Here is a 25,543-nt window from a genome sequence, read left to right as displayed (position 1 = left end):
AACACTCAGAGGATCTTTGTCCTGTGCCACAGTCATTATGTTGATTTCTTTTCCACCTGTAGTACCTCAGAGCCCTGTTTCTGCCAAACACATTTTTATTCTTAATCTTCTGCTGAAGCCTTGCATTTCTCATTGCGAGTCTTTCATTTTATTCCTCATGACATTCTCACTAATGAGGGCTGGGAGAAGCTGAGTAACTTGTGAGAACAAGGTCAGTTTAAAAAGCAATGACAGCCCATCTCCTGAGGTTATGCATCAAAGCATCTGCTGTCGGTGATCCTGAGTCATTGCTTTGTTGTGAAAGAGCCGATTAGCTCAGGTAAGTGTCTTCCTACCTGCTGATTGTGAAGCGCAGTGAGTTCATACCTGGACTACAGCCAGCTTCCTCCTCTGAAGAAGCAAACTCTGAGCTCTGAGACACTTTTCTCTTTCTGTTCATCTGTAAGTCCACAACCCATGAGGAATTTTCTGCTAGGCCAAGGGGAACTAACACTAAATCAACAAAACAGTGCAACATTAAAATAAGTCATTCTCACTGGTAGCACATTTTTGTGTACATGGGTGTGTGTTTGGAGAAGTGTGTTAGCTCTGTGTGTGAGCCAACAGTGAGTCTTGTCAGGACTTGCTATAAGAAACTGATGTCTGAACCTGGCAAACAGGCACAGCCAGGAGCGCGTGCACACACACACACACACACACACACACACACACACACACATTACAGGACAAACTCTGAAGGAAACTCAAACAAAAAAGAAGTTTGGAAAAATGTTTTCTCTCTTCAACCACACAGCTTTAGCCAAACTAAACCTGTTAGTTTAGTGCTGGGAGTCGTATCCTCCCAATAGATTCCTGAAACAAACACCAGGATCTCTAATGTGCTGACAGAAAGTATTGGTCTTCCTCAGAGACTGATGACGGACGGATGCTGCTGTGGTCTTCCTGCTGATGTTTTTGTGGCCACACTGGGGCAGAACGGATGTTATTGATTGCAAGTTCCGTCTCCTTTCCAAACCAAAACGCCAATATTATAAAGGTAAGTGATGCCACAGAGCTCTGGACAAGATTTGGATGTCACAAGCAATATGATGCAGTTTTAAATTCTCTCCGCACTTGGAAAGAAATAACTTATGCTTATCTTATAAGTAGTAATTATAGAAATGACAACATGTTATAGACATGTTATAAATGACAGGTAGAGGTGTGATGGGAAGAAAAGGAGGTTTCCTATACAAAAATGATCCTAAGTACTGTGGAATTGTTGTCACATACTTTGTAATGGGCTTAATACACTGACGAATTTCACAGAGCCAGATACAAAACAGCACAATCCTGTGGTTGGTTGGTTCGCTTTCACACCACAAACAAACTGCACCATAGTCCACTTGGAGGCAAACCAAGACCCACCTTTTCAGGCGGTCTCGGTTCGGTTGTTTCGTCCGCACCAGGGTTTGACTGACAGGTTTCACACCAGTCTAAACCAACTGGACTTACTGGTCAAACGAAAGGTAAGGTGTGAAAGCACCTTAAAAGTGAACTTTAAAGCCTTTAATGTACAGCAGGATAATAAATGCTTAGAGATGTTACACAATTTTAAACAATCAGCTTTCACTGTTGGAAGATAAAATAAAAAAACTGACCTGGATAAATGTTTATAGCTGCCATGCCACTATTATTATCATTATTAAAAAAGAAATCCTGTTTATATTAGCCAAATAAAAAAGATATCTGGTTTCACAGGAGATTCCCCGCTGATTTGAAGAACCACAGAAGGCTGGGAGTTTTTCATAGATAATCTCCCTGATTGTAGAACATTATTACATGCCTGAAATGTGACCAGCTCAGTATTCCCACGCTCCGTTCATCCTGGCCGGAAACACGACCACATCTTTAGACTTTACAGCAAAACCAGAACAGCAAGGTGATCTCTAACAGCACACTAAAATGTTCCCTGATTGGATGAGACCGCAGCCTTTTAGTCACCAGCTGCTGTCCCTCATGTGCATGTGTTGATGGAGCTTTGTAACTTATTATAATGCACCTCGTGTGTGTGTGTGCAGCTATTTCCTGGCATCGTGTGTCAGAGAGTAATGGAGTAACCAGCGTCTGTTTTAAATATCACACACATATTTACTTTGGCACCATGCTGGTTTTATACTGTTGTGATGTTTTGTGCCGCATTTTCCAGAAATCAGGAGTCAATCAAACACAGTCCCCGTGACGACTTAAAATTTTTACTTCATGGCATCAGAATTTTTATGGAGGCCCATTTCTGCCACGAAAAGAAAAGAAAAGTTAGAATTTATCTCCTAACTTGACTCAGGAGTATTTCCATTTCTACAATGCATCATTTTTCATGTCCTTTTCTTGTTGTGTCCGTCTCTTTGTTGTTTTAACTATCAATTTTAAGCTGGTTATCTGAATAATATATTCCAGGTGCAATTTTTCTGCAAAAACTGACCTCAACAAAGCAGGAATCTTTTGAAATCTTATTTTGAAAGAAACAGGTTTATTGATTCTGCAGTTTAATCTTGTTGTTGTCCCTATACTGACGTGCACTCGGTTATACTATTGTTCTGAGACAACGCAATAGAACAGAAAGCATTCTGGCAGTGGCTTCCTGATCAATAAACTGAAGGTCAATGAGGCCTGTGAGGCTCCAATCTGAAAGGGAAAATCTACCATAAAGCCGTAATTTTTCTCCTTGTGACCTCAGCCAGTTCAATTAGTAAGTCAACTTCATCACAAGAGACACAGGCCGAGTGATTTTAGATTCGGTCAAACCAATCCAGTTTTACAGACATGAATTATGTGGAGATTATGCTCCTCAAGATGACATTATGTATCGGTCAAAAGATTATGTGTCAGCAGCTCGATCTGCTAATTGGCTTACGTGACTAAAACAGTTTATTGATGTATGAGTAAAGTTCTGTTTGTCAGTGCAGTATGTCACACTGCTTCTAACAGGTCTTCTTCAAGTAATCTCTGAATATTTCCAGACAATGTACTGAACTCACATGCATGTTTGCATTTCTGTGGCATGTTTTAGAGCTGTAGTTTGCGGTCATACTGTTTTGGACGACAAAATCTGTTTCTAATACTGTGTCATGTAATTTAGATATAATTGGAGGGACTGCAGCGTATATAGCATCTGGCCTTGGCCTGGGAGTGCCTCAGGATCTCCCAGGACGAGCTGGAGGATGTGTGGTCTACTATAAGGCTACTTTAAGTGGATAGATGGATGGATGGATGTCAACAACAAATTCACATGTATATCCCAGTACATCAGCCGTAGAGATGTCTGCTGTCTCTTCAACATAATAAAGTAGATGGCACTCAGCTTGTGGTGCTCAAAAAAAAAAAATACATTTGAAACTCTTTGCAGAAATCAAGAGCCAGTAACTCGAGATAATCCACAGACCTTGTTGTGAGCAGCTTCATGTATTGTTGATTTTGCAGTGAACTGTCCCTTTAACAGCTGGATGGAGCATACAGTATGTCATTATACTTCCTGACGAGTAAAAGCAGAACAGGAAAGGGAATATAATCATATTTACAAACTTTTCTTAGCCTTATTTGTTGGTACATGTCAGTGCCCTTAATAAATTAGGCTGTTTGTTTCAATTGGCTCTGAAACAAATGCTCTAAAGTGCATTTTGAACATGTTTGTGTGTGTGTGTGTGTGTGTGTGTGTGTGTGTGTGTGTGTGTGTGTGTATAGGGGACTATTTAAATGATAAAACAACAGTAGGTGGTCCTGCAGTGACAGCAAGATAAAACTGCTGCTACAAATAAAAGACAGAAGATGGAAGAGCTCAAACCTAAACTGCATGTACGCCGGAATAACAATATTATTTTTAAAGCTCTAAACTATTCACAAACATTAACATGTCTCCATTTATCTCTGTTTATACACTCCCTTCCATCTATTTCCTCTGGTCTCCCCTCATACATAATCCACGTCTACCTTCCTCAGATCGCTTTCCATGTCTGACTTCCTTTCCCTCTGACCCCTTGTCATCCATAAATATTGATAGACCTCTCTTTATGTTTTCTCTTCTGCCATGTCTGTCCTCCCACGTTACCCTCTGTGCCTCCTTGTGAATTACAACACACATCAGTGATTCTGATAACATGGCCTGATGCCACAAACACTGGTTTTTCTTTAGAAATGTGGAAAATATCTAGTCTTATGATGTCACTATCCAATGAAGAAAAGGATAATTCACAGGATGGTACTGCCTTAGTTCTGAGAAAGCACACTGCTGTATTACTAATATCATGTCTCAGTGCTCACAAATGATTCCTAGAATTCATTCAAAGTGGTGCGAAAGTGTTTTTACAAAGTGCAGTCAGGTTGTTAACAAGCCACAGCGTCTGTTTAATTCAAGTGATGAGTCACTGCTTTCTTGAAAAGTTTCTTTTTAATAAACTTCAGGGGTTTTTCTTCAGAAGGCTTTTTGGTTTTTAACATATCCCCATCGCTCTGTCTGGTGAACTCATGTACATCAACTCCAGCTGCAGTGTTCAAAATGCGTTTATTGGACCAAATTTTAAACTGGATGTTGATTAATATTGCGGCACTGTTTATCCATTACTTTAAGCGACAGTGCTTTAGAGGACCTACAGGATACGACACTTGCTCATTGGCTTCAGCACCAAGCTGTTGGTTGAACTCATCAAGTAGGAACTGACACAGCTGAAGATGAAAGAATAACAGGGTTCAACTGAGAGTCTTTTTTTTTGCAGGATGCAAGTGAACCACACAGAGAGCAGAGCAGATCACAGAAGAGGAAGGGAGGACACACGGTGTGAATGTAAAAGGTCACACAACAAATGCATACCTGTAAGCAGGGTTTGGTTTTTTTTACAAGGTGTTAAAACCCACATATGAATTTAAAAACTAAAGAGCAGGATGTGAGAAAGAGGTTGTGGTAGCAGAGTGTGTAGTGTTAAATATAATTGTCTTGATGAGGGTAGTAATATTAGACTGCTGTGAGAGCACAACAGACAGTCAGGACAAAAAAATAGCTCAGGTTCTGTTGAGCCTAAATAATCACAGAACACTTTCTGCTCTCACTATGGCCTTTGACTTGTTTCCCTCTCACTGCTGCCCATATTACCCACTAGCAGGTTTTGAGTATGTAATGTGTTTAAAAAAGTGACTAAATTTGACCTGCCAACTGTATCAGCGAACAGGACACCATTAATATTTTCACCTCGTGCTGTCACAAGCATGAGCCTCTCGTCCATGAGTAGATGCATGCTTCCTTTTGCGCTGTGGTATGGTTGGCAAGTGTAGTTTAGGGGACAAAAAAACAGTCGAGGCACCCAGTAGCTCACTTGGTAGAACAGGTGCGCCATGTACTAAAGGCTGAGTCCTTGCTGCAGCAAAAGACAGAGAAGGCAGACATTTCTACGGCTGATATCTCTAACACTCACACACAGAAGTATGTGACAGTCTCTCTACACTCTTTCTCCAGAGAGACATCAGCAGAGAAAAAAAACACAGACAATTTCACAGGACTCACACTGCATCCAGTCTGATACAAATAATGCTGTTACTGACTTTGCTCCTTCTGTGATGACTTCATCCATTTACAGGCCAAAGGGTGGCATTCCCATTAATCTCAGTACAATCATGTGAGTATGTGTGTGTGCTGTCGAGGTCATACATGCCAAATAAGACACCCATACATCAACACAGGTTAAAACTGGAAGAATTATTCACACAGTGCTTTAAACTAAGCTGCATGTGTGTGAGATCACCATACAGCCGCCACATTCAAGTGACTTATCTGCTCCAGTTTCCTACAACCAAGTTGTCAACACTACTGTGTGTGTGTGTGTGTGTGTGTGTGTGTGTGTGTGTGTGTGTGTGTGTGTGTGTGTGTACACATCCTTTGTCAATGACACAGGAAGCAAAGCCCCAAGTGGGATGGCACACTTGCATGTAGAAGTCCTTTAACCTGCTCCACAATCAATAACAAACACACACACACACACACACACACACACACACACACACACACACACACACACATACACACAGACCATTAATCCATCATATAGATCCTTATTCCCATATCATTCTTGAATCCCTGAGCAGAATAGAAAACTCACCCAATCCCTTCATTCTCTCCTCACCCCTCCGTTCATCACTACCCATTCATAAATACATCACATGTTTAATGCATGTAGGTGACCTGTGCTGTCACCATGGGAGCTATTTAAAGCCCCACCGAGTCTATGATCTGCTGCTCCATGTGCATGCACATTAAAAAGATGCATAGTTTGTGGATGAAACTGAAGCCCAGTTCACACTGCAGGACTGTCAAAGTCATCAGTTAGCTGTACTGTTCACACTAAACAACACGCTGTCTTGTAATTGGGAGTCTAGAAGTTGTGGTTTTCACATTACATGACTAACCATAAGACTGAGACAAGGGGTCACACACTCACCAGGAGGAATCCCCTGATATCTGATCGCCAAACTATAATTTCCCTCAAAATAAAATGGTAAAGTCAGTGTCTGTGTTAACAATGCAACACATACAGAAAGGTTCTTATTGTTACAGTCAAAACCCTCCCCCAGGAATCCCCTCAACCCATCCAAGTCTTGCGCTCTTGTTAGCTGTAGGTCACCAGCAGGTCCAGATATTTATGTCATGTTCACACAGTCCCCCAATCAGCCTGCCTAGCTGCTCACTCCAGGGGCACATTTTTCCATGCCAAGCAATTCTGCTCCTCTGCTCTTGTCTAATCACTCAGAGAGCTCTGTGTGATTATGCTTGAGAGAGAGAGAGTGTGTGCTCTCTGTTTAGACACAACTGACAAATATGTGGAAGCACTAGATGCATATTCTATCATTTATCATGATCAGATCATATCTAATATATCTTTTATATCCTTCATGATAGATTATCAGAGTGTTTTCTTACCAGATTTGCTCACAGCTCAGGGAAAAAATACACCAGATGCAGAGACTATCGCTGCAGATCGCAAGCCGGCCGCAGAGCTTGGGGCCACGGTGAGTGCTGCGTGAACAGCCCAACTGCTTAACATGGGCGCCAAAAGGAAGCAGGCATCGTTCCATGGGATCCTAGATATCTGGGATGCGTCAGTGATACATTGGCGAGCCTCTCAGCTTGCATATTTTAGTTTACACATGATGCCCAACTGACGATTTGTGAGTGCCAAGCCAAGTCCAATTTGCCTCTGATCTGGAGCATCTGTCGGGGTACAGGGCTTAAGTCATGTCGTGTGAACTAGGAACAAGCCTGAAGTAACCTGTAAATGTTCTTTTATGAATCAGACTCTGTTATAATAGGTTAAAAAAAAGATACTGCCAGTACTCGGATGCAAGGCGCCCGCTCGCTGTGATGTGTTCCAGACATATAGGAGATTTGCAGGGATCAACACTTAGATTGATCTGGTGCCCCCATTACCCTCAGCCTGTGTCCCAGAGGGTCTCAGGCATGACAGTAATAACCTATCTTAACCGGCTGCTCCAGAGAACAAGCTGCAGCTGAAAACCTTGCTTACAAAATGAAAATGACTTCTCACAGGACACTGCAAGAGAAAGCATCCTGAAGTGCTTTGTCAAGACAGCAGCAGAAAGCACCGTCCTGTTTAATTTTTATCCCGACCCAGGCGTGATAAATTAGGATTATCAACACGCGCATGTGTTTCTGTTAGTAGAAGTCACTTAAATTTTCTGCACCGCCGCTAATGATACCTCACATGTCATCTAATGTTGTTCGGCCATTTTTTTTTTTCTGTTTGCCTTAAAGGGCATGCACGAGCAAGAAAGAGGGTTAAATTGATTTTCCAGACTGTTGCTACAGTCTGTAAATCATTTATTTTCCTCGCTCCACACTGATGTAAAAATGCGTTTGCCAGTAATTAACTTAACTGCATATTACTCCAGTGAAGACATAAATCCATGTCATAGTCATTTTAAGTTTTAAGTCAAGTACGATAAATTAGTCATCAGATCAGTCGACTAATTGAAAAAGTAATTGTTAGATTCATAGATAAAAAAATAATGGTTAGGTGCAGCTCTATTGTCTGCATAACAGCACACAGCTTGCCTTGTCCAGTGAGCACAATATGCACAATATAATATGCTGTGTTGTATTGTTTTCATACACTGATGGAACACAACTAACACCCAATCATTAATACCAGAACTAAAGAATTCTGTCAGACACAGTAAATCACTGCCCAAATGACATGCTGGAACACAACACACTATCAATAGACCGTTTGAGAGAGTGTGTGTGTGAGGTAAAACAGGAATGTGGACACAAAAGAAAGAGGAGAGCTCTGACGTCATTACACTCATCAGCTCCACACACACGCGCTTCTGACAGGGGAGAGCTGTTCAGGCTTATCACACACACACATAGGTTTTCGCTCTCATCAAGAACATAAACGCTGTGGGACATTCCTGAGGAATGGAGGTAGAGGAGGATGTTTACTAGGTGGTACATATGGGGGCAGAGAGGCACAAAGAGGAGGATGTTATCTCAACTGTAGGTCCATACTTTGAGGAAATTCTAAGCAAAGCTGTGCGTGTTCTCAAAATACACATGCAGCACACTGTATTGACCCTTTCTGTGCCTAAAAGAATCATAACAGGACAGAGTATGCAGAACTTTTCTCCATATTGATTCAGCAAAAGCCTCCTAATGGCAGCAGATGTTATCAAATGCTGACTCCAGAGGTGTGTGTGCATTAGGAACATTACTGTAAAACTGCATTGTAATCATAGAGGATGATATTTAGAAACAGGCCCTCATTAATAAATCAAACATAAACCACTTAAAAAATTCCCATGTTGGGTTTCACATTACTGCCTCTATTTGGCATCTCTGAAATCTCTGATGGAGGCAAAGTGAGAGAAGGTAACGCTGAAAAGTATTATCTGGGCTGAAACTGCAACTTCTGAGATCCACAATGGAGATCAGCCATATCTTTCTTTGTGAAGCTGATGCTTCTTCTGTGCCTTGACATTAGCATGAAATATGCTGGCACTGCATGATAACCCACAGAAACATCCAAGCTGGAAGACCAACAAAGTTCACCGTTTCATTTTGGCACTGTTATAAAGTGAACTGCTGTTGATGTTTACTGCGCACCAGGATGTTATGTTCCATAAAAAAGAGGAATGTACATATTTCACTAAAACACATCCTCCAAAAAGCAGCAGATAACTGAAACCTTCTGTGCTGTTTTAGATTGTGGCTGCTTGGCTTTTATTTACCTTGTGGATGAAGTAAGAACTGCCAAAGAAGTTACACTAAATTTTGTCCAGATGCTTTTCAAAGACCGAGTGAAATGACAAAACGCATTTTCCCATTTTTAATCCTGTTCCCCGGTGTTAAAGGAGCTATATGTAAGAAATCTAAAGCAAATAGTTGTAAAATCATCCTAATATGTCACAGAGACTAAGGACTAATGTTCATATAACATACTGATCTCACCGACAACAATAGTACAGCCAGAATATTCGCATTTAAAAAAAAAATATACAGTCCGCAAATCATGTTTATGTTTTGAATGTTGCGGTTGCGCCACCCACCGCCGTCTACCAGTCCCACAGTCAGTAGAGTCTCAGTATCAGTTACAGTTACAACTGAGCTACAGCAGCACGACAAGCAGCATTAGCAGTGTCCCGGTATATAGCATTAGCAGCTGGCTCCTCCTCAGCTGTATCCCGGCAGCAGCAGCATTAGCAGTGTCCTGGTACATAGCATTAGCAGCCGACACCTCCTCAGCTGTATCCCGGTAGCAGCGTTATCAGCAGAGAAGCTTGCTTGAACGGTCCACTGGAAAACTGAAGATCGAGGACGCGGCGACGCAGCCCTGCCACGGCAGCTGCCCGTGGGCAAACAAATTAGTCTCCAGCGTGCCGCTGTCCAGCAACCTCAAATCTGTAGGGGAGGGGGGGCGGACACGACTCGTGGCAGGATTTTGAATTTGAGTGCAGTAACCATTTGGCCACATTCTTACATATAGCGCCTTTAACTGATCACGAATCCCTTGTTATATGCTCAATATATGTCCCAATATGTCACAGTATTTTACTGATGATTAATCATCCTGTGCTCCGGGGTGTTTACAAAAGCTCATACAATCAAATTAGATGCTAGGCAACTAGCTCGCCACACCGGCGGTCACATAAAGCCACACTCCACTGTCTGTGAGTAGTAGCTATTAGATGACAGAGCGAAACCTTTGTTCTCATTTCGAGGTCTAATTTATTCATCTCTCCCTTGTCCTCTTCCTGATCTAACAGTAAGGGAGGTGTGTGTGTGAAGCCAACAGTCCACTGTAGCTCCATATCGCGCAAACTATATCAACTCCCCCCCCCTAATTTTAGTGATCATCAAGTCGCTTCTGTGGTGGAATTAACATCATATTATGCATGCATATAAGGTTTTTCAATGTATGTCATATTAAATTCATTGTGCAAAATAAGAATAAGCATGCTGGCTGCTTTCGTTCATTTTAAAGCCAATATCGGCTGATACCGATGACGTGCCCATATTATCGTGCATCCCTAGTTGAGGCTGCAACTGCGCCAGTCAAAGTTCATCACAGTTGAACTTCATGTGATGTGAAGATGTGAATTTGTTTCACCACCAGAAGCAGCTGTTTTATTCTCCCCTTCGTACACAGTGAATGGAAGTGAACGGGAGGCAAATATTTGACAAATAACAATTTTGCTCGTGTGTGACTGTATCCTAACTGTACACCATATAAATATTCTGTTTCACTAGGAAATACGTCACAGCATGGAAGCTAAGGATGCTCTTAACTTCTTTCACAGGGACTTTAAATAGAAACTGATTTCAAGCTGTTACACAATTACACAAACAACATGAAATAAAAGAAAGGAAGAGAACTACAATTAGGTATGAGGTATGAGCTATAGCTACAGCTTATTGCAGCTTTTAACAAAAACCAACAACCTGTTTAACATCATTGGTTTCGGATAAGTTGCTTTAAAAAAACACTGATGACTTATGGCTCTCTTTTTGATGTACAAAATTTTAATTGGTATAACTAGAGTTGCAATTGTTTAATATGTATTCCCCTATATTTCCAGCACTAATTTACACAAGTCAATACAATAAAGTAGTAGAAAAAATGATTTAGGAAGTCTTTAATCTTAAACAGGGTTGTGATAATAAATTTCACATAATTTAGGCCAATATGTGTCTTCAATCTGAATTTATTATCTATTATTTGTACCAAAGACGATGAATTTAGAGACTGTATTCCACAAAAATGACAATTGTTTTCGTAAATGCTCAAAAAAAAAAGATACTGTTGCCGAGGTATCTGGATACGTAGGGGTGCGCAGGGGAACTTATAACATGGGATCAAATATAACACAAACTTTTTACGACATTACACATGGTAGAACAGGATATCCTTACAGTCTCCCACTTATTGTTTTTTAAGTTTGGACATGTTTTGGTGGACATAATCAGCCATGATTAATCTAAATCTAATATTTTTTTTATCCTATTCTAATCATCAATCTAGTGGAATTTTGAGCTCAAGAAAAACAAAGAAAGTATTTTAAATATATATATATTTGTTTTACTCACCATTCTTCTGTTCCCCAACACTTAGCTTTAATAGCAATCTCATCATCACCTCACATTTCCCCTGAGTTCGTCCCCTTTTCCTTTAAAGGAAGTCCTGCAAAAGGCACAACAAAGGCCATCATGGGATTTGATTCTAGTAACTCAACCCTGGTGACATCAAGGGTAGTTTAATCACTCCTTTAGAAAATTATACATACACATATCCTTTGACCTTCAGAATAAATGTGAACATACATCACATCTGACTCCAACAACAATAAACCATTTAAATACAATCAAAAAAGTCCTCTGACAAACTCGACAGATGTCAAACTCTGACCTCAAAAATGTCTCCTGACAGAAAATGATTACTTGTATGCAGACAGCTTTTGTTTAGACTAATTCATTATCCTGCCCTGTAAAACTTATTTTGGATGCAGATGAAAGATTTCAATGAGATCCAGATTTGAGAGACTAATGGTGTTAATTAATATTCGTCAGCACATCTGGCCAGATGTATAAAACTCTGTGTAGATTGGCGACTAAAATTCATGTGCAGTATTTTCATCAGTTGTGTAATTGATGGTTCTGCTTTATATGTCTCAGTCATCCTGATTAATGGGTGCAGATAATTAATCAACCCTTTGCTAATCAATACGTCTGCCACTCGTGAAAGCTGTCAATGCCAGAGCAGCTATTTTTGCCACCATTACTCACTGCTGTGGCTGTTTATAGCACTCATATCAGCAACTCATCACATGTACCTGTAAACCATAATTGGCAGTGATATCTCAATCAACATTATTAAATGACAGAAAGGTAATCGATTACTCAGTTTTAGTGCACACATTCAAACAGACTTTACAAGGTACTTCACAACAAAGCATGAAACTCTCTTTCAAACTCAGTGCAGACTATTTTGGATCAATGCTTGAATGCTGCATGGGCGGAGACGGGCAGTATTTTGTGACGGCTCATTATTGCAACTCACCGGTGAAGGAGCCAAAACTGGTGTGTTCTCACGGGTTTTCGTGTTTCCATCAATGCCGAATGGAGCCGAGGCGATAAATACCCGTGTCTACTGCAGAGTCATATCACCCAGGTGTGAATGAAGAAAGATGAAAACGTTTTCCAGGCATTAAAAGGCCACGTTAGCGGGAGTTTTCTGGGTTTTTTTGAGCAGTGGAAAAGGGGATTTTTGAAACAGACAGCTAGAGAGACTTACAGAGCTGTGCTGCTATCAACTGACAATAAACTCCAAAGCGTTATGACAAAGCTAGTGCCACTATCTGTCTGTAGGATGGCAAACTGTTGCCATGGCTACCACTGATCCAGGATAGGTGGGTGACTTCTATCTCAGCCTGAATGCTATCCTGAATTTTGCTTCATAACCTTCAATGCCAATCTACATTTATACAAAGGGCACTTTTATCTTTGTTCTCTGTATCATTCACCACAAATTCTCACATCTTTAAAAGCATATAACTGCTCTGTTAACCACATTAAAAACTGAGCAGCTTTAATGACTCTGAGCAGTCACTGACCTCTGGCAGAGTGGACTGCTCTGAGCAGGACACCCTGTGCTTTCTACTGTTCAGTGCAGTGTGTGTCTCTTAGACTCGGAGGACCAGCAGGAATGCTGACCTCTGCTCTTCCTCTTTCTGGGTCTCTCCCTCCCTACTTTGCAATTAGTTTCCAGCAAAAACATGTGCCTTTTAATCCATGCTGAACTTGGAAAGCTCCAAGTAGGAGAGATCTTAATCTGTCATCCTTCATATATTATTATTGCAGCCGAGGGAGCAACATCAGTTACGCACAAATAAACTTGAAAAACCAGCAGGAGAAGAAATACACATAAATTATTAGGTCGCATCACACTGACCTCTATTTGTTTGGGATAGTCAGTTAATCTCTAATTCTACTTCTACTTCTGTCTCATCTTTCTCCACAAGAGAGTCAGAGATCAAGGTTACTTCAGCAGGATGGACTTTCGGACTCATCCCAAAGGATCAAAGCGAGAACAGAGGCCGCAGGCTGCACTCTGTAACCTCTCTACGACTCTGAAGCAGCAGCAGCAGCTCAGCAGAGTCTGGCAGCCATGTGAAATCACACGTCTCTGTTCCCGACGATCCATGTTTGGAGAATTTAAAAGGTTCACCTCTACTTTTGAAACGTTATCACAGAGATTTACAGCTGCGCAGCTCTGCTTACCTTTTCCATTTCTTTAAACGCAATGTATAGACTATAAAAAACTTTAATGAAGAGTCATTTACAAAAGAACAATAAAAGCAGAAATGAGATGAAAGGAGGAACCCAAAGGAATTCCAATAAAAGTCAATCATCCATCATTTGGTTTTGGTCTGAGAGCTTCTCTTACTGTACTGTCAGCAAAGAGCAGAGACTGTAAAGGATGTAAGGTAAATAAAAGCCTGCCAACAACAAATACATTTAAGGAGAAATGCCCAAATTTTATCTCTCACTAATGTTTTCCAGGTTTTTCCCGACAATATCTGCAATATAATAAACACTTGTAGCACAATTAATGTTTTATATGGTCGTGTTGGGACACTCAAACATTATGGAGCGATGCTGTTAAGTGCATGAGTGAGAAACACTGTCTGATGTATGAGGTTGGTTAAGGTTTTTCATATTCATAAATTGGACATAATCCATTAGCTAGCTATGCCGGATCATCCTTAAGAGGGCCGCAGGGGAACAATAGCTTTTACTGTGTACATGGTGGACTTGCACTTGCTGCACTTCCCTCCCAGACACACACACACAAGCACACACAACTTTAAATCCCTTCCTTATTGGTGATCACTGACCCCACACTGGCTTCTGTAACACAAACACAGACACAAACATACACAGATAAACATGACGCGCATGTGTTTATCCTGCATGTCTCATGGGGACCTCTTCTTTAGTGCATCTTCATGGCAATTTGATGACAACTTCCTGTTTCTCTGTGCTTCATTTTCAAAGTCAATTATGCTGGAAATTGGTGGTTTAAGGAGGAATGAGGAACTCAAACCCCAAATAGCCAGACAGACAATCCCAGGTGAAATGCAAAGTGCGTACACACGCGCTCCCACACACACACACACACGTGCACATGCACTGCCTTTGTCAGCCAGTCCAACTGGGTTTAAAAGGATTGTGGGTTAGGAGTCAATAACTGAATGACTGTGGGAGAGCGTTCACTCTAACAACAGGTCGGTTTTCGGATACAAGTTCATTTTATTCCTGTGTACATACACAAAGAAGCTGTGCAGTAGTGTTTTCAGGCAGATATTCTACATGTCTATTTTAAGGTCCGAAATGCAACATTCAGAGCGTTAATATTGCAGCAAACCACTGTATGTAAAGATATAGCTGAGTAATGGCATCCTGAGTAGCTCTGTCTATGTGCGCTGTAATCTGAGCTTCTCTGTGGTTTGTTATGGTAAGACGGTCCAGGTGTGAGTGCATGTTAGTGCATGAGTGGATCCTACTGGCTAGCTTATTACTGTCACTTTGCACTGTGCTAATACGGCATTTACCACTGACATAAGGATGGTGTCATTGCAGAAGCGTAGCGTCCACCCTCTGGTTCCCCCCTGGTTAACACCATTATTCTGTTGCTTGTGTTTGGCACTATGTATGGGGTTACCACCGTTAACTGCTAGCACCTTTCGATTTTATAAAAGGATCGACACATAAAAATAAGCTTAATAATTATATCGACATTATCGATACAAGTAAGCCAAAGAGATATTGATCCACACAAACTAATGACTGTATGAGACATCTGACCACATTAGGAAAATAACATCTATTTAAAATACATCATAATCATTCAAAATTCCATCAGCTGGTATCTCCTGATCAAATTAAACAGCTCCAACATTCCTCTGAAGTCCTGAGACCAGATTTTCCCTTAAACAGCCAGGAAGAAGGAAAACAAAACCTAAAACTGTCTGTGTTTGGCTGCAAAATCTCTGTGAGTTAACAGAGTAGCTGACAGCAAGACTTTATCTCCCTCTTTGTGACACTCGCTGATTTTGTCGGCCTGTCCAAAATCTGCACCAACACACACACAAACAGAGCTTTTGTTTCCCATTCCAATAGGTGCTGAAAGGTATTGTAGTGTGAGGCTGGCGGGAGATGGATGTGGGAGAGAATGCCTTTGTACTGTGGCAAACTCTTTTCATTATTTCATGCAAACCTGTTTGTCGGCACCATCAGTATTGTGCACACATAATCACCATTCATCATAGATCTGTCTCAAACTAAAACATCAAGCAGAAATGTAAAAAAAGTTTGAAGATATTAGTTTTATTTAAAGGTGGTATGTATTATTTTTAAACTTATTATCAATAAATCTGCAGATAAATTTGCTGGAAGTGATTTATTGTTTGCTCTATAAAATTGTCAGTGAAATAGTGATAATTGTCCATCACAATTTCCCTGCTGACGTCAAACCTTGTGTTGTAAAAAGAAAGTACATCTCTTACTTGCTGGTCCCAGTTGGCACCAGCTCCTAAACTGGCAGCAGTGCAGCATGACCAGTCATGTGTTGTGTTTGAAATATCACAAGAAAAAAAACATCAAATCTCCGTCTCACCACACACTCACAGAAAAACACCAAATTTCCTGACAGTTATTCCTTCATGGCAAGCTATTGTGTTTCTCTTCCCAGAATTGCGCAACAAATTGAATAAAAAGCCTTTTAGGTCTCTCTCCTAGATGGTTTTCTCTATCTCTCCCTCACACATGCACGCTGTATATCTCCTGTCTATATACAAACACAACAAATGCACGCATTATAAGTCTCAGTGGGTGTCCTCTAAAGCAAGAGCATCCAAAATAGAAGTCACAATTTCAATAAAGTGCCTCCCTGATCAGAAATTTAACAAATGCTGCAGCTGTTCTCAGTAAAAAAAAATCTGAAAAAAGTTAAAGTATGTGACAATGTTCATCCTTTTTTTGTTTGTCTGGTTCTTTTTGTGAATTCATACCTCTAAAATGTCAGTATCTTATCAGTTGAGAGCAGTGATTTTGAGTTCAACTATTGGAATTCAAAAGCGTTTTTAGCTCAAAGTAAAAGGCATGCAATCCAGTGAGGCGAAATATATAAAATTATTTCATAACATCATCTTAATTCAACAGTAAACTAACAATATATTCCCTAAAATGTGCACTAATGGGAGACATTTTGTGTGTACAGCATCTTCGGAACATAAACAAATACAGAGGTACCCATACCTGTAACTAAGGTCATCTATGGGACACAATGGGGTGACTTAATAATGTCTTTGGCTCCCCCTATTGGCTGACTGTATACAGTAAATATTGATCTTTGTGTAAATGCATTTAAAAAAGCCTCAGGCATGCGAATATCACTTGCTACTAATTAATTTTCATCCTAAATTTATAGTTTTGACTTACAAGAAAACACAAATGCAGGACCGGCACATCTATAGAGGTGTTTTCACTCTTAGTTAGACGTCAGCTCAACTTGATGATGGGTGGAGTTAGACTGGAAATTTCATGAGGTCATCAAACTTCAACTAATAAGGTGTAAATTGTCCAATTTTGTGCAGTAACCTTGACACAGAGATGAGGGAGATGTCGATTAAGCTGTTTGTTTACACACACTCCTGAGACAATGTGGGATTGGGCTAAATAAGTGAGAACACCTGTGTGCGTACACCACACTTATGTCGGAGCTTTAAAGCTTAGCCAGCAGCCTGTTTGAGTGTGTCAGTGTGCCTTTTGGTAGACTGCTTTTTTTTTTGTATATGGAGTAAAGTTTTTGCACTGTTTATTCACAACAGTAAATCACTCATCTAATGGTAAAGTATATGTTAAATGAAATCATTAATCGACATTAAAATAAATTGGTAATTTTAGATTTTTTTAAGCTTTATTTTTATTCTTTCCCTGTGAGTTCTTAACACATTTCGATGTTTCCCGAAGGAAACTGATTACATAATTAACCGCAGCCTGGTGTCTGACCTGCAGTGCAGCGAGGGTTTTATTTTTCCTCATACATCAGACATAATCACCTGATTGGGCCTGATTGGGCTGTTTTCCCAATTAAAATATACTCAGAATGTAATTTTATAGCAATTTGCTGCTTTGATTAATTACTGTAGCTGTGATTACAATCACCTCATTCATTAAACATGTGGCCTTTGCCATGTGATGTCAATGCAAATACGTGTTTTCCCTTGAGCCTAATGCCTACCACGCACTAAAGACTTTTAATAAGAGACAGAGTCAGACTCCAGTCTTTTAAAAGTGTTTTCAGGCTTTTCAAAGACAATGTGAGTTTATAGTTACACATTATAAGATTTTGTAAAGACTGGGGATCTTGCAAGGTCACTATTTGCAAGACAACAACTGGATTCCTTTTGAGATTGTTCCCCATCCTGCTCCTGATGGAAAATAATACGCCAAAGTCCCTTTAAGAAATATGACAGTAAGAATTCCTTTCGTGCCTGCAAAAACACATAACTCCAGAAGCACAAGATAAAATGCGTCACATGTATTCTAGTTAATTTGACATCAATATAACCCATTAAGATGAACTATATTTGTTTCAGGCAAAGCACCTCCACTATAAAATGCTGCAGGAAATATTATCTGTGTCCCAAATCCAAACTGTATCGTAATTATAGTCAAGTTTTGAGTAGTTGTGTTCACAAATGCTGTGTCTAAAATCACTCCATATTCATTCTGTAGTGCACTTTATTTATTGTCCACCATTTTATTTGAGTCAAATCTCTGTGTGAGATTTGTGCACTATATTGGCACCCTCAAAAATTCCCACAATAGAACAAATAAAGCAGTGTCCATGACTTGTTCACAATCCCATTCAATCCCATAATGCAATTCTCTGCACTTAATAGATGTGAAAATTACATTTTGGCACTCTACAGTTTTCAGTGATAATACAAAATGATGACATTTATGAGGTGTCTGGAAGTTCAATTTAATGCCCACTACAGAGATATTTTTAATATGCAGGGATGATTTTAATCACTTTCTCAAACCAATATTCTTCTTTTTTAATTGTGCAGTTCACACCTTAGTTTAAAATAATACAGGACTTTAAATAGAGTTACTTTACAGTATGTGATTATATTTTTCAGCTGTCATGATGAGGTTGCAGGATGGGAATGGACTCAGTTTATTAAAGACACAACATTCGAAATAAATCTGACTCATCTTATTCATCCACGCCCTGCACGGTTTAATTCCCATTTCTCTCTTTTTTTCCCCTTTCGTTACAGAGGAAATGGCACTGAGAGGTTCCCATGACAACACAGTTTGTCACCAATGGCAGCTGGCCAAATATTAGCAGTGACCTTTAGGGCTGATAAATTAAACATACTAATAAAAAAATGTAGCGTAACTATGTTTTCACATTCACATACTCATACATTTGTCATGATTGCTCACTGACCTTCTGAGGACCACAATGGCAATACTGATTTTCCCACCAGGCAGAAAAAGGAAGTATATACTGTTTGTTCCTCCACTGAATTCAACAAAAGAGTCTGTTGGATATGAAACACACGCAATCTCTAAAATACAAAATCTTCTAAGCATCTGTAGATGCGGATCTGTGGATAGCACTTGCTCTTTATTTCAACAGACTGCACTCCTATTTTATGGTCCAGTATACCAGCATATTGGAAAGTATGCAGCAGAATGGACACATAAAAGAGAGACTGATATAAACTGTCCAAGATGAGGACTTTACTGTCTTCATCAATCAGTCAGTATCGGTATGAAATTGCTTTGGTGCAGCTCACACCAAAGGACAGGCTAATATAGAAGTTGGCACAGTGAAGGGACACATTAAAAAACTCTGCACAGAACATAGTTCAAGTTAGCAGACTCACACACTCTGAATCATGTTGTTGTGTAAGGAGCAACGGCAGGCAATTTGGCCCCCCAAAAACAGCTGTTCTACATAGTTGTGATACAAATATATATCCACAATCCATAGCATGCTCCACGGCCCCTGAATCTGACAGCCGGGTGTCCATATCAGAGTTATTATATATTTCCTTGATTGAAAAATGCACACTGAATATTAGTTTAAAAAATCACAATTAGATTATTTTCTCATACCATTCAGCCCTATTTAGCAGTGAGATCTCCTGTGTGAGTATGTGTGTGTGTCTGTGAGAACACAAATTAAGGAGCATCCCACAGGAGTTTTAGTGCAATCATGGTCAGTCAAGAATTTGATCACAATCTTGGAGTATATTCCCACACACACTCACACAGCATACACAGCCACATTCAAAAAGTATTCCCAACACGATTCCATATCTCTTTAACCCTGCTAATGCCTGGCTGGGACCATTTGTCTCTTTCTCTGTCTCTCTCTCCAACACACACACACACACACACACACACACACACACACACAAATGACACACATACATGTCTCTGCCTCCCCATCACCACATCCTTGTCTCTGCATTCTAACACTCATGCATCTGTGTGCTATTATGCCTTCAGCTCTCTGATTGCGTATGCTGACCTTGTAATAAAGCCAGATTCCATCTGCACGTGCCTGCATGTGTGCCGACTTGCTTTTGAATCAGACTCCTGTATGGCTGCAGCACAGATATTTGAAACCAGTCTTTGTGGTCGGCGTTATGCAACAGCTAAATGTTTTCAAAGCAACAGTTCATGCAAAACTGGCCTTTTTACTTAATTACAATAGTCTGCTTTCATTTAGGATAATGTATGATAATATAAGCATCAGCGTTAACAAATACTCTTATCAGTGGAAAAATCTCTGACTTCTTTCTCCTGAAGACCAAATAAATTACAATTTAAACTGTCTGTTCAGGCTAACAATAATCACACCGCTTGAGGCATCAGGCCTGTGCATCATGTCCCTCAGAAATTGAATATACATGGTCTGCTTACGCTAATGTTATAAGTCACATGTAACAGATGGGTGGGTGGCTGGTCTACAATCTAGTTACACACTTGATCTACGCAGTATCATTTCCCTGCTGATGGATTATGCTGACTCAGGTCCTTCCTGGGTGCAGGAAATGCAATTATTTCATATGTTCATCTGTTTGTGTGTGTGTGACCCTCAGATCAAAAGGCATACACAGACTCACATACACACTGTATATTCTCCCCCAGCATGTTTAGAGTCATCTTCAGCTCAGGATATTCAGTTTTCTAACGGCACCTTGCACATTTCCTGGACAGCTTGACACTTGGAGCCATCAGACAATTGTAAAACTGGCCTTTGAAGGGTTAATCTGCCATCACTAACCAAACTGTCTGCTGCTACATAGATTATTGCCACAATTATCTGGCTAACTGAGCAGCCACAGCATTATCTCATGTGTTTGATAGCAGAAGTTGCTTTACCAGGAACAGCTGTCGGCAGCAGCAGAGCTACAGTAACTGTTAAAAATCAGCGGCGGCAGTTATTTCACTTTCTCTGCGACACGTGACACATGAGTTGAGATCAGATAAGCTCTTTAAGCCAGGACCTTTGACAAAACGTTATTTTATTTGGAAATATTTTTTCCAGACATGATGACTGAGGCAGAACCCCAGGATTTAATTCTGTTCTAATCACTGGCTCCACTGTACGATGAAATCCAGCACTCTGCAATATGTAAACACACACTGATTTGCTTTGCTTTGGCTTTTAATCGTGTTTTTCTGCTCTACTCACTTCAGCTTTGACAGTGATCGACTTGCACAGCGCAAAACAAGCTGAACGCTGACTTAATGAAGGATAAATCCACTCCAAGACAAGAATTATTTGCTATATGAGGACTGCTTTATGTCCGTTACTTTGGCATTTTGCAGTGCATTTCTGATCAAATGGTTATAAATACTTTGAATATAGGAATATAATATCCATAATTATGTTTTAATTCTGTGACTAAGAATTGTTTGTTTTTGCTAGGGCAGAATGAGTCCTTCATCTTTACATATAGGAGCGGGTCGTCTTCCACGGAGCCCTATATGTTGCACCGTCATGTTTGGACAGTAACCAAGAGCAGACAAACCAGACACTGGCTCTAGTGATGCCTTACATGTTTTTACATTACCTGAAGGTTCGCACACACACTTGGAAAGGCAGCAGTGAGGGCAGGGGTATTTATTTGGTTTCAATTTGGAACCTCAGTGCCAGATGCCACCAAATCCTACACACCAGTCCTTTAAAGAAATACATCAACCATTAATAATTTGATAGTTTTCCATGTCACACTTGCAGTTTAATGCAGTAATGATGGCAGTGGCAGAAGCCCCAACATAAATCCTTGAGGACAGATGGTGGCAGTTATTCCTGAAGAGGTGCCAGTTACCATAATTAGTAAACTTTTTGACAGCAGATTTAAGGTCACTTTAAAAACTATGAACATATCATAGAAACATGACTTACACATGTCTTAGTAGTTTATTAGTATAAAAAATATAAACAGCACAACACGGCATAATGTCTGATGTCTGATACAGGTACACAGTGATACCGAATCCTGAAAATATATAAATTAAGTTTAGTATTTAACCTCTATAATATCAACACGAACACTGCCAGGAGTTAAAGACCCAGAAGGCCACATCCCAATCCCAGAGCCATACAACCGTCAGCAAAGGAGCTAGCAAATTAGCATGGCTAGCTAAAGATAGCTAGCAAGGTCAGACTCACAGAGGGACAGAGGGTGTGTCTGACTCACCTTATTTGACGACCAAGTCATTTCTCCTTCATTTCACTGAAAGGGAGTATCCATGTTGGCAGCCATTTTGTTTGTCGACAGGTCTCCTCAAGGCTGCTTACAAAAGAGCGGCAAGGTTGAATGTTAACTGACATCAGTCACACTTAAAAACTATTAAGCTAGCATTAATTCAAACACTTTTTTCGATAAAATACTGACATTTTGTTGTTTCCTCACTTATTTGTTTTTCTCAGACGTGTCCATTCGTAACTAGTGCCATGACGGTGACTGAATCTTGCTTAATACTTTTCAATTAACTTCATTTGACCTGTTTGCGGCAACTTCCATAAGAGTGCAGTGTCGTCTTATAACCACACACATTGACTAACATGTACCAACCGTTAAAACCCAGAGGGGCGCTGTTTCCCGCGTTTGAGGAAATTAAATGACAAATAGGGAAGTTACGGTTAAAACAATCAAATAACAAGTGCATTTTATGGCAGAAAATATATTTATTAAAATGACAACGATAGCTTTTTTGGCTAAGCCATAGTTTGCCTTGATTCATGAGAGAAAATACCACTTTGAAAGCGTGAAACCATTGGACCAAACCATTCGTTTTGAGTGATATGAAAGACAGATATTCAATTGCCAAACATAATTTAAGTGACACAATTTTTTTTTTTAATTTGATATATTTATGAATCTACAAAAATACACAAATTTAAGGGTTATGTTTAAGTAAGACCATTTTCCAAGATGCCCCCCTTGCCTAAACTTTTGTACCCTCAAAACATGGGACTGTTGAACACATATTGAATTTCATTATACTTACTCAAGTCCTTTATATCCTCTGTATTGTGCCCAGTATATTAAATATATTCATCTAATTCCAATTTATTCACTTACAGCATCAAAACACCAATTTACAAACTAATCTGCCAGGCTTCATACGTTCAGTCTGTCAGTTAGAGCAAAGACAAAACCAGTGGCTGGACAAAAATTAAGATTCACATAAAGGTTCAATAGAAAATCAAACCTAAATCACAATCAAAGACTTCTTCAGATCCTTCAGTACATGGTTTCGAATGGATGTTCCCATTTAACTGAGAGGCTAATTGATTCAAACAACTCAAGGTCCCAGAAACCACATCTGAAACCACCATAATAAATAAAACAGAACAGTCCGACTGACCGATTTCACCTCTTTTGTTCTGCATCGCAACTGCCGGGAAAAATTACATAGCCATCCAATGATGCCACTGTCATTACGGGAGAAGAAGTGGAATGACTGGAAAACGACGTCAGAATAATTTCCAAGACATTTACGGGGCATAAATATCCTTCAAATAAAGTCACTGCAATTTTCAACGCACGCTGGGATTTAAGAGAGGAGGCAGATGTGGTAACAGTTAAAACATTACTGTGGCAAATCTGCAGAAAAGGTAAGCGTAGGAGCTGTTCAGATCATATGACCGAGCAGGATGTTGGCCTACTGGCACTGGAAACATGCCTTTGTTCATTTAAAAAGCCCTGAACATTTGAGTGTAACTTTTTCAGATCCATCATTAAGATAAATCTGAGCAAGTTGGTGCTAGACTACCTCCCTAAGGCTCAGAACTTGCTGTGGTTTCATTTACCTGCTGAGCTACACTGAAAAAACAACACTTCACCAGTAATCAGTTACAAAACTACAGCAGTAAGAAACTAGGAGATGAAACATCTCTGTAAGCATTCCTTGGTAAATGCCTACAGAATATGTTGAGTCATATTAGAACTGACTTAAACTCCCAGTTCACAATGTTTGGTCCTTCCCTAAACACTATAATAACACTTGAGGTCACATCAAGTATGTTATTTGGGAGCCTAGCCTTATTTAAAGACCCTAAGTAGACCTATTTCCACACCCTAGGTCTACCTGTACAGTGGCATATTTACTGCAGACTGTGCCCTAAGGAGGGAATGCATCTTCCAGGATCATGTACATGTATTTGCAGAGCGATGAGGGCGATACTTCCTCCCTCCAGTGGTAAGCATCTGTCTTCTGCGTTTGGCCTTGTATTTTTGGGGCCTCAGATTTGAGATCAAACCTGTCTTTTTTAACTTCATATGTTGTGCACATGTCAACATTCGCTGAACAAGTAACAGCTTCCCATGCATCTTCTTCTAGATTATCTTCCATCAACTATTGACGCAACATGACAACTCATTTGGCGTTCACTTCCTTTCTCTTTAGGATTTTGTTTGGAAATTTTCAGCTTAATTCTCTCAACTTTTCTTTTCTTTACCTGTGTGCACGCGGCCCTGTAGTCTTATGCAAATTTGATGGGGGTTGGTGAGGTGTTTACCTATGCTAGTTAGGGCCAACTGGCACACGCTTTCAATTCACAAGAACAATAGGATTTATGATTATAAAAACACAGGTGCAAACAATTCAGCGGTTTAAGGGCATGTCATGAATTTGAATAAGTGAACAAGGCCCAACCATCCTATGATAAACACAGCATAATAATGTTAGTAAAAGGAAAAAACTGAAGCCCAGAATCAATAGAAAAATGTGTTTAATCAATGCCTTTGTGTCATGACCCTCCCATCTTGTTCTGTTACAGTTCAGAGTGAGTGTCTGGGTTACTGTCAGAAGTGGGAACGCTAGAGGAGGAATCCGTTGCTTCTTTTAACATCACATGTTCTTCGATATTCACATCCTCCTCATCCTCTTCTTCCTCTTCCACTTCTCCTTCAGGAGGGTGCTGCTGTGTAGAGTTTGATTCCTGCATGTCCATGGCTTTTAGGAAGTCGTAGAAGTCGGCATTGGGAGGCCAGCTGTCCTCACCCAACATCCCTACAGAGACAGAACAAGACAGAGATCTAGATGTGGTGCAACACAAAATAACTTTGGGCCCCCATAGTTTGGTCCTGAAGTTAAATTTAAAATCATGAAAAATAACGCAACATTTACAAAGGAATCAAAATTATTTCTGTAACTTCCAAGATATTGAGAGATATGAGAGAAAGTGACAGATAGAATCCAGATATCAGCCTTTAAAACCTCTAATAGGCAAATGACAAGTCAATTTTGAAAGGGAAACTTCAGAGAGTCCAATGCTTTTTTTAAAACTGAAGACAAACACAAGATTTACACATCCAGTCAAAAGAAACGTTCTGGAAACCGCCTTGCAAGGAAACATGGTCCCAGGAAGTATAAACTTTCAGGTCTCTGGTTTCTCTGTGG

The 25,543-nt window shown here is 40.1% G+C and overlaps 1 protein-coding gene and 2 long non-coding RNA genes across 7 annotated transcripts in view; 1 reads left to right on the top strand and 2 right to left on the bottom strand.

Annotated features, from left to right (window-relative positions):
• The window catches only part of LOC125884918 (uncharacterized), a 55,316-nt gene extending 32,647 nt beyond the window's left edge, over nt 1–22,669 (bottom strand). Inside the window, exons 1-4 of one of the 2 annotated variants that reach the window (XR_007448777.1) lie at nt 22,531–22,669; nt 22,333–22,425; nt 21,703–21,811; nt 11,624–11,717 (exon numbers count right to left, since the gene is read on the bottom strand). This is a non-coding gene — a long non-coding RNA (uncharacterized LOC125884918). The remainder of the gene's footprint in view (nt 1–11,623; nt 11,718–21,702; nt 21,812–22,332; nt 22,426–22,530) is intronic. The other variant, XR_007448776.1, reaches the window with a different exon arrangement.
• LOC125884919 (uncharacterized) lies at nt 861–13,621 on the top strand. Its single transcript, XR_007448778.1, has 3 exons — nt 861–1,036; nt 4,749–4,845; nt 13,555–13,621. It is a non-coding gene; the product is annotated as an uncharacterized LOC125884919 (long non-coding RNA).
• Nucleotides 22,670–24,855: 2,186 nt separating the features above from the next.
• The window catches only part of txndc16 (thioredoxin domain containing 16), a 17,740-nt gene continuing 17,052 nt past the window's right edge, over nt 24,856–25,543 (bottom strand). For all 4 annotated transcript variants that reach the window (XM_049569811.1, XM_049569809.1, XM_049569810.1 and 1 more), the window contains one exon: nt 24,856–25,153. In XM_049569811.1, coding sequence (XP_049425768.1) covers nt 24,915–25,153 — 239 coding nt within the window. In that variant the 3' untranslated portion in view covers nt 24,856–24,914. The remainder of the gene's footprint in view (nt 25,154–25,543) is intronic.

Source organism: Epinephelus fuscoguttatus, linkage group LG24, assembly GCF_011397635.1.
Source record: "Epinephelus fuscoguttatus linkage group LG24, E.fuscoguttatus.final_Chr_v1".
Lineage (NCBI taxonomy): Eukaryota > Metazoa > Chordata > Actinopteri > Perciformes > Serranidae > Epinephelus > Epinephelus fuscoguttatus.
The sequence above is the reverse complement of the archived record's forward strand: the minus strand, read 5'-3'. Positions and strand labels throughout refer to the sequence as shown.